The following is a 9,532-nucleotide window of genomic DNA, read 5'->3' as shown; positions in this document are numbered from 1 at the left end:
GACTCTTCTGCATTGATGCGTAAAAATGGCAGGAACAAGAACCCAAGACGCATGCACTCTAATTGAGCTGACTGTCCCATCGCTGTCCTGTTGCTCTTGGCTGTGCATCCTTACGAAACTGGACATCCGTTGATAGTCGCCTCTGAGCTGTTCGTGTGATATCTGTGACCGGATCTCGAGAAAGGTCCCTTGCTCCATATTCACTTTATCTGCTCATGACGGACTGTAACTATGAATCTGCTAGAGACAGTTTTTCCGACGCTGCAGGTGTTCTTTTACACCTGGCTAAAACCTCAGACCACGTTGTGATTAGTGGCAAATTAAAGGCTCAGTTCGATATGCTAAGTATTCCGGCAGCTCAATTGGCTGGTCGTCTTGCATTGATCATGGGACGGACGGACAACATAGAACATCTGCTTCAGGTGTGTCGATCATAGACTGCTCTCCTGTAGCAGAAATTTCCGGAATATCAGAAATCGTTTGGCTACATGACGCCCTGTAACGAACCAGTCACGAACTGTTAGTTACCGATGACGATGGTTAATCACTGTTTACCTTCTGGAATATCGCTGTGGATTCCGGCCATGCGTCAGTTCATTGCTGCCTTTCATTGCGCTGTTCAGCTTTCAGCAGTGCAAACAGTCACGCCTGGCCTAACGTTGTCACCATGTCGTGGTGGTTGGGCTTCAGTGCCGAAATGATCTACGGGCTGCACTGGCCGGTATTCAGTTCCTTAAGGTTCATCTGTGTCAAGAATACCAGCAGGAGGCAGCCCGACGAAAAACAGTAGCCCTCCGTACTGCGAGAAACCTTATTACGTGATGGTCCAGAGGTAAGGTCGCCGATAGGAGTTTGAAGGCAATAAGTTATTCATTCGGCGGCCAGTATCTCCATAATAATCGAAGCGGCAATGCTATCTTCTGCGAAGAAGGGTGGATCAGAAAACGTTTGCCCTATAAACCCAATTCCTCGAAATACCAGTGTTTGTTGAATAAAGTTACCCCCATAATGCAATCTAGTATGTGCCTTGCACTTGCGTAGTGTGGAGCCATGCCTCAGAATGTTCAACCTCTGAATATTCCTCTTGAAATTGAAGGGGTTGCACTGGAAGGTGTGGAGTATTTTACCTCAGTAGTTGTGTTAGGTTTGACGGTAGTGTGTTCAATGAAGTTGGTGCACGAATTGGAGCGTGAGTCACGTTTACCAGTTTGTATCGCTTGTGGCGTCAGAAAGGCATACCACTACAATAAGGGCTGTGATGTTGCGAGATGCAGTCTCTGCGGAGAGGTGATGTGGGGTTTAGTCAGGAATTTGACCGGTGATATACGTGTTGCTGGCATCGAATGGCGTTGAATTCGTAACGAGCTAACTAGAAAACGGATGTTCAGTTTCGGAATAGATCCAACAACATCAATTAAAGTAGCGTGGTAATGTGTTACGCATATCGAATCACCATCTACCAAAGCGAGTGTTCTGCGCGCCTCCTTCAGAAGGGCACAAAGTGCGTGGTGGATGGCGTGCGACTTGGCAGAAAGGTATGGGACATATCACGTGGTCCTTCACTTTTGTTGGTGCGGACAGCCTTTCAGGTCCCCGTGGCCTCCCCCTGTGTTTCTTTGGAGACTTTGCAAAGAATATCGGCCAATCGATACTGGTGGCGTTCCCGCTGTCGGTTTCTTTCCAGATTGTGTGATTGAGCGTTTGAGAGAAACCTTGTGGATGTACGGTAGTGAGGTATCAGTGTTAACACTGATGTTACTGTCTCTGATGATTATTCCGGAACGCTATGGTTGGGCTTGCACAATGTGGTCTACCCCGTAGCGTGTTTTTTATTCTGCATTTCATTCCCCGTGTGTGCGAATAACATACATTTTCCACCCATCTAGCCCATCTACTCTTTCCTGTACCCTCAAATGGCTGCTCATCTGGAGGTCAACTAACCAGCCAACCTGCCCCTGTAACTTGTTCAGTTGGGCAACCAGTGTTTCACTATGGTATACCGCATTCTTTTCCTGTCTGGCTGGTGTGTTGCCGCTTCTGTTTTGAAGCCACGGTGTGCGGTTTATAGACATTTGACTGTTCTGTTCGACTCCACGAAAGCAAACGACTGTAGTTTATCATCTGTCCCTCTAGTTGTGCAGAATTTGTTGTCCATATCTTACTTTTGATGCTTGGAGTCGATCAGCTACACTAGCAAACGTCACAATCCCACTGGGACCATAATCCCCTCCCCATTCTCAGATCAAATCAAATCGTTCAGCCTTTTGGCGCCTAACTGGCATACCAACGAAAGACGGCACGAGGGCTGGGATACTGCCAGATTGCCCCAGCCTAGACAGGGGCAGTCGAGATGCCGAGATCGGGTGTGAACCACGAACCGTGATCTGGCGTCTTAACCACTGGCACAGTCTCGATCACCTAACCTAGCAGCATTGGACATCCCTAGGCCCAGTTTCCAATTCCGACTCTCGGTTTACTAAGATGCTTTCGATGTCCTTACTCTGAAACATCCAGAGCAACAAACTCCATTTCCTCGTACCCTGTGCTTTGACGTATATTCTGTCTTTATTGGGAATGCAGAATGGAAGCACTTATGAGACAGGTTCTCCAGCATTCCTTTTTCTCAAGGCTACAAATCCATGTCTGCTTGCACTCCAGAGAACCGTCGAAGGCCTTTACTACGATGCCCCATCAGCCCCGTGATTGCGGGTCAGAGGTCTGGGCATCGTTCTGGTGACAGGCCGACAGGCTGCTTTGCCGTATTCATCCAGCTAGCCACGGAACTTCTTTTTCAAGCGGAGTCATTAAGAACCACAGTTGATCCCAAACCCTAGCAAAGAAAAACAATTGAACCGTTGGGCTGAATTCTTTGACTGTCTGTTTGGTTGTCAGCCTGCTGCTTTTTACTCGGACTGCCGGTCCTCAGGGAATATGGAGTCTGCAGTTTCGGAAGTAGATATATACATCTCGTCATTCATGTTTCTGGGAATCCCACTCGCCATATACAATAGTGTTACCTTATGTAGTCTAGTTGCGTTCAGCTGAGTGAACACCAACTCAACCAACTGGGCTAAGCGGATGGTAGTGCCCATTTTCAAAAGGGACTGACAAACAGAGTTTTTAGTCTGACTCTCGTTGTTCTAAGATTTTTAACGGCACTTGAATCCTTGCCTCATGAGGCTCAGGCGGGATCTCAGCGAGATGGAGGCTGTGTAATTCCGTTCTGCTCTGTTCAGTTCGGTTTTTCGGCTTACAAACTGTGCACCGAAGTGCATTGGTTTCAGCTGATACAGCTTCGTTCTTTGAGTGCCAAGCGCCACAGGCGATGACCCAATCAGTTCTTTGACTTCACATGGTTGTATTTGTCTGGTATGGTAGGATGTGAGTGCCACGCAGTGAAGGCGATAACTTTGACGCAAGACCGCTGTTGGTCGCACACAGCCATACCTGTCAGGGTCTCGTTCCGCTATTCCCATCCCGGGAAACGACATTTACCAACGCGATTGAGTTGATTGATGAGGTTAGTAAGTAGTCTATGGACTTCAATTAATCTGGCGTAGCTCTTATCCACAAAGCTGTTTTCCAGGTAGTTTTGGCTGCTTCGGAGCTCGAGGTTAAGTCGCGAACGGAAAGTCCGTGGTTCCAACCAAACCGCTGCATCTCGACCGCTTGGGCCACCCAACGGTATCTCAGCCGTCGTGCTTCCTTCGGGTGGCACGGCAGCTAGCGGAATGGTGTCTCAGCCGTCGTGCTTCCTTCGGGTGGCACGGCAGCTAGGCGCCGGAATGGTGTAGCAGCTGAACGATTTTTTTATTTGGCTGCTTCGAGCCATCAAACTGCACATATATCAGGAAGTAGGTGCGCGCAATCCGAGGCCGCTGTTCCAAGTGTGCCGCTGAGTTTCATAGCCTTTTATATTATCACAGTAGGTGATGGTGGAGTCTTGACTGAATTTCTGTCTAGACACATACTGAACTCAAGCTGGTCCAGTCGTTATTGACCGTAAAGTCCCTGGTTCGAACCCAACTCCATCTTAACTGTTCCCGTTTAGGCTTGGGTAACCTGACAGTTTCTCAGTCCTCGCACTTCCCTTGGGTGGTATGGCAGCTAGGCACCAAAAGGAGGTTGCAACTGAACGATTATTATTATTGTTATTATTATTACTATTATTACTGTTGCCGTGTTGTTGGGTCTGGTACTGGCTTTTGGTCCCTTCGTGTTATGAACCATATGACCACATTCCATCGGCTTCTTCATGTTCATAGTATAGATGACGAGTGCTAACTGAGCTCTTCTAAACTGTTTGGCGTATTGGCTAGAACAAATCTGCCGCATCAACTCGTGAACCATTTATTTTGACTCTAAATGAACCCTGGGAGCTGATGTGGGCTCCTGACTGACAAACTGTAGTTAGTGTCACGGGTTGGATATATAGTGCCTTGAGCGTTGCAACGGTTTTTCAGGCATAGGTGCCTTTTATGGTGATCATCCTGTCTGTTTTCTTAAAGAAGGTCACATCCACCTGATCATGTGTTGCGCAACAAACTGGTCCATTTAACTGTATCAAACTTCGATATACGTCAAACGGATATTTTGAACTAACTACTTTTCCTGGCGCATCATCATTATCATTATCAGCGTACTTGTACAGTGGTTATATAAGCCAGTGTTTCGTCTGTGCATTACACATCATCTTTTCTCTTAGGTATTTAGCAACTACTTGTGCAGGCGTGAGCTTTCTAGTAAGAGGCTGAAAAGCCCCGCAACATAAGGCCTGTTTGATCGACATAGATGAATCAACCAAGTGTGTTCCGTGCAGTTGTTTTCGCCAGTAACTAGCTCTGAATAGTATTTGGTAAGATTCGTTGTTTAATTCAAATAATGTACTTCGAACAAGTCAGTCGGCTCGTTGAAGCTGTTTCACACCGGAAGTTGCTTATTGACAGCAGGTAGTCAATATTTGTTTGAAACTAACTAGAACGCCTATCACACTTCCACACATTTCCGAGACTCGCCTTCAGTAAATTGTACTTTTCAGAACAACAGGATGCCTGGTGCATTCGTGAAATTGATGTATTCACAGCTCGTAATAAACCCTCGATCTTCTAGGTTTCATTTTGAATGGCTGTACACGGGTCGTAATAGCATTAAATATTTATTATGGCACAATTACATTCACTTTCCGTCTACAATATGTGAAAATTTGAATGATTCGGCTGATAATTGAGGCCCGGATGGGGCTTATGTTGGGGGTATTTGAGCTACTGAGTTCGTTTATGTCGGTAGGCAACCCGGTCGAGGGATTGTGGAAAAGCTATTGGCTAGGATCACTCATGTTGGCTCATCTAATTGATCCAAGATGGTAAGCATTCTCATCTTACTGGCAGTGGGAACATAACCCAATCGATTCGGGTGATTGAGTTTCGGTTTCAGGCGACTGGGACAGTGCGCGCCAGAGGTAAAAATGGACTAATGCAAACTGATTGAGTTCGGCGAGCGAATCGATAGCGCCCAAATGACCACCTAGTCGCTTCGGAGTTTGTTGAAATGGTGATACTGAAACCCAAAGAAACAGGATAATCTGCAGTGACAACTTGGTCCAAGTTTGCTCACAATAAATCTAGAGTATCCATAAGCTGAGGGCTCCAATCCAAGCAATATCATAGCACCCACATGCATCTGAGGGTACTGTGTCGGACAAAAGCCTTAGGCCAAGTTAACTCTAGAACTGTGACACAATGCAATACTCATAAGTTTCAATGTGGTTGATCTTACAGCAACCAGTTTCCTTGAAAGTTTGACGAAATTGCTTGGTATGTATCATTTGCTTTGCACTATTCGATGGAGGATTTCAAGTTCTGTTCTAATTCTTCAAAAGACGTATCTCAGATAGTTCGGGATAGCATGAGTCCGAATTTTTTTCCTAAAAATTTGCGGGTGATTGATTCGTCTTGAAGGAATTGTCAGATAAACAGCGTAACGGAAGATAGGTTTAGAAGGATGTACCGACGTCCTTTCTGTTTTGAAAAGATTCGGAAAGTGCCATTCACTTTCTTCTTCCAGAATCCAGTGAACTGCTTTCAGTTTCCAAGGGTTTTTGCATTTTTCATTCAGCTCGACGGAACGTCTGTACCTCCTAGTTTAAAATATTACTTTTTTATTTCACCCAGCTTAAGCACTTGCTTATAATTGTTAAAAGTTTTGTGTTTCGAAATGTTTAATGAGCGAACAAGTTAGTTCACACATTACCCTCGAGTCACGTCAGCATTGTATACCTTCATTGCGATTGGAGACTCACATTGACGTCAACTCGCAGGCACGATTCACACCTTTCATTTGGAAACCCACCTCGGTCCCATGCACAGTATGACATGATCGATATTCTTATTCCTATATATTCCTTTACCTAATGAGTAATAGGAGATCCAGGTTTGAGTTGGTTCATATTTGTGACGACAGACTCGAATGTTCTATGCGAACGAGTTGAAATATTCATGCTGGAGGAGTAACAGGAATAAAAGAGCCACTTTGCCCGCTTCTCAGGGCCGTTTCCAGGCAAACTTATCGGGTGAACGATTTGTATAGATAGTTTATTACCTTATCTGGCTGCGTTGTGCGTGAAAACAGTCTTTACTAGGAGTGACGTGGGTGACTCCAAGTTTCGATGCCACTACCCTTGATATCATTCGAACTGGATCACTAAGCCTATAACTATGCACGTGTAAGTGATTATCGCGTACTATTTTATGCGAACTTGTCACTACAGGATGCTGAAAAAAGATGAGACATTATTGTGGTGCAGCTGTTTGTGTACCTCCGCGACCCCCCGAGTTAGGTCTGTTTGTTTACTCTGACACCCCATAGGTTCTCTGACTAGGTTGGCCAGTGGATAGAGTCTGACAAACACAGACTTCTGGTGCTCCAGGTTGCGGTTTGGAACAGCCACGGCGTCTCATTCCTTAAAAAGTTGTACGCACCCATCCACTGCCAGGCTTTTGAACCCAGGTTTTTCGTTGAGGTCCTTAATAGTCCCCCTCTATAAGTGCAGTCGCCGTGACGGTATTCCAGCAGTCATACAACCCTCAGCTTCATAACTAAAAATATCATGCCACATAGGCCGTCTTATTATGTCATCAGCCTTACTTTCTGCGTGCAAAAAGGTGAAAACATACTACTATTGATGCCCCCCTTCTTACGCTTTCATATATTCTCATTTCTATCCTACCCCACGCCTATTTGAATACTCTTTCTGTAGGTCCCAGCACTGGGACCCACCCGTTCACAATGCGTCACGCCCATCTATAGCTTCTGCGTGTCCATCTTCAGTAGCAAGCCTAAATTCTTCGAACTCAGTTTTCAAACCCCGAAAACACGTCCGCTTTAATGTTCGCACACTGAGGCAAGTAGGACAGCAAGTGGCTCTTGCTAACACGCTTGGGTTGAATACAATGTAGAGTGGCTGATACGGGTGTGTACTGATTACAGACTTCCTCCGCATTACCCGTCTCCGAAACAGCGGAAATCGCTTGACTAGGTGTTACACACCAACGAACCAGCCGCGAATTCAAATAGACCATATCGCCATCAGTTACCGGTGGCGAGGATCGATCACTGCCTGCTACTCGTTTTGGAACATACGTTTGAACCCCAACCAGGCGCTTGTCTGTGGCTGCTTTTCACGTCTATACAAAACGCACACCGCCTAGCAATTAGGGAGTTTGCGGTTCCAGAAGTCCAACAAGTTCATAAAGACTGGCTCCTCTGACATCGTATGTTAACGACCACTAGAGGCGGGTATCCAAAGTCTTACTTGATACCTGAACTCCCATTTGCGGTGCAACCCAACCAACCTTACCTTGATAGGGCCAAAGGTTTTCTAGAGGCCCGGCGATAGGCTCCTCCTAGTCCCGAGTGCAACAACTAATCCGACGTTGGGTAATACTGAGTGTCCGTACAGACCGGGAAGCTTGGAGGATTCGAAAGGAAAGGATAGAATGAAAAACTGCTAGAAGCATCCGCAAATTGTTCCACTTGATTCGTTCGACTTGCACTCGGAAGCCACCTGTCAACGAAACTACCAAGGATCACAGTATCGAAACACCACTTATCAATACGACTGTTGTTCTCCGTGTTTCCTTCAGGACGACATAAATTGTTAGATGGACGACGTGTGACTTGGCACAAGCGGTTACGAAGAGTTTAGGTGTTATTGGCGCGCTCCCCGTTTTCCAGGCTGGGGTCCCCACGACCACCGTGCGCCTGGTTGGTGACATTACAGGAAATGGCGGTCAATCGATGTCAGTGATGTTCGTGTTTCCAGATTGCCTGAATGGGCACTGAGATGTAGACCTCTCGGAATGCTTGCTAACACCGGGTCCCTCCATCGTCCACTCTGTTTTCCTTCTTTCACTTTTGATGTCGCTGTCGTTGATGATGTCACTAAAGTTTATTCTGATGTACCGCATCTTCAATTTCGTTATCTACTCACATAGCTAATTTTGGTGTTTCATCTTATACCTTTCTCCATCCCTCCTCATAGGCTATCCTTGTATACATGTGCAGTTTGGCCTACACTGCAGTGAAATTGCTGGTTGCCGACGTCGCCAACTTCAACGAGTATCCTGCTCCTAGTTCACAAAATACATATCATGGGTTCACTCATGACGCGGATATGCTGGATGTTGGACAGCCAGCTCGATTGACCCCGGATACATCGCCAACATTTGGAGTACCACGCTTTGACACAGGTCCTACGGAAACCGGAGGTCTTTTCCCAGCAAAACCGATGGATGCTTACCAGCCTTAGTCCGTTTTCTTCCTTCACACATGCGTGCATCCTGCATCTCCAACCTCTTCTCTGGGCAACCATAACATAACCGCCGTCCGTTCTCCAACTTTCCCATTCACACATGAACATTCGGTAAATACTATATCCTTCACACCCGTTCTTCGTCAGAGCCCATCGTCCTGTCTTCGTGACTCTGTTGTGGGTGCACATGTGTATAAGTCGCCCGTTGCCACACCCGCCTTTCACGCCCAAGTAAATTGCACTGTCACACTCCCCCGCCACATCATGTCTAGTAATTGCTTAGCGTCCACCGAAACTCGTTTTCTCCCTGTGAACTGGTTCTTTAACCTTTGTGTTGTTGAAAGAGATGTAATTTGTTCTTTTTTGAATATGATTATCGTTGGATTCTGTGAGAAAAACTCATCCATGGGTATAATTTTCTTGCATATCGTTGATCAGATGGAGGTAATGTAGCCAGCATGTTTGATACGATATGGTTTCACGATTTTACTAATTTAACGGACATCTTAATCACTACCTAGAGCCGCTGTAGCTGTTACTAATGTATAATAATCCGTGGAATAATTCAACCCCGTTTCCGTGTTTGCTAGCCGAACATTCATTGATCGTTTATTGCTTGAGGAAACAGTCACCCGCCATCATTATGGCCAACAATTATGACAACAGTGGCTAAACCCTGACGGGTTGCAGAGATCAGAATATAGCGGTCGACAGAGGTGAACG

General features: G+C 46.1%; 1 protein-coding gene across 1 annotated transcript; it reads left to right on the top strand.

The window, feature by feature from the left end:
• Window positions 1-215: 215 nt before the first annotated feature.
• T265_02923 (hypothetical protein) lies at window positions 216-9,218 on the top strand (the record flags this gene model as incomplete). Its single annotated transcript, XM_009167287.1, has 2 exons — window positions 216-422; window positions 8,540-9,218. 2 exons carry the CDS (start codon window positions 216-218, stop codon window positions 8,804-8,806), a joined length of 474 nt encoding a protein of 157 aa, XP_009165551.1.
• Between the last annotated feature and the right edge of the window lie 314 nt (window positions 9,219-9,532).

The sequence above is a fragment of the Opisthorchis viverrini genome, assembly GCF_000715545.1.
Source record: "Opisthorchis viverrini unplaced genomic scaffold opera_v5_38, whole genome shotgun sequence".
Taxonomy (NCBI): Eukaryota; Metazoa; Platyhelminthes; class Trematoda; order Opisthorchiida; family Opisthorchiidae; genus Opisthorchis; species Opisthorchis viverrini.
The sequence above is the reverse complement of the archived record's forward strand: the minus strand, read 5'-3'. Positions and strand labels throughout refer to the sequence as shown.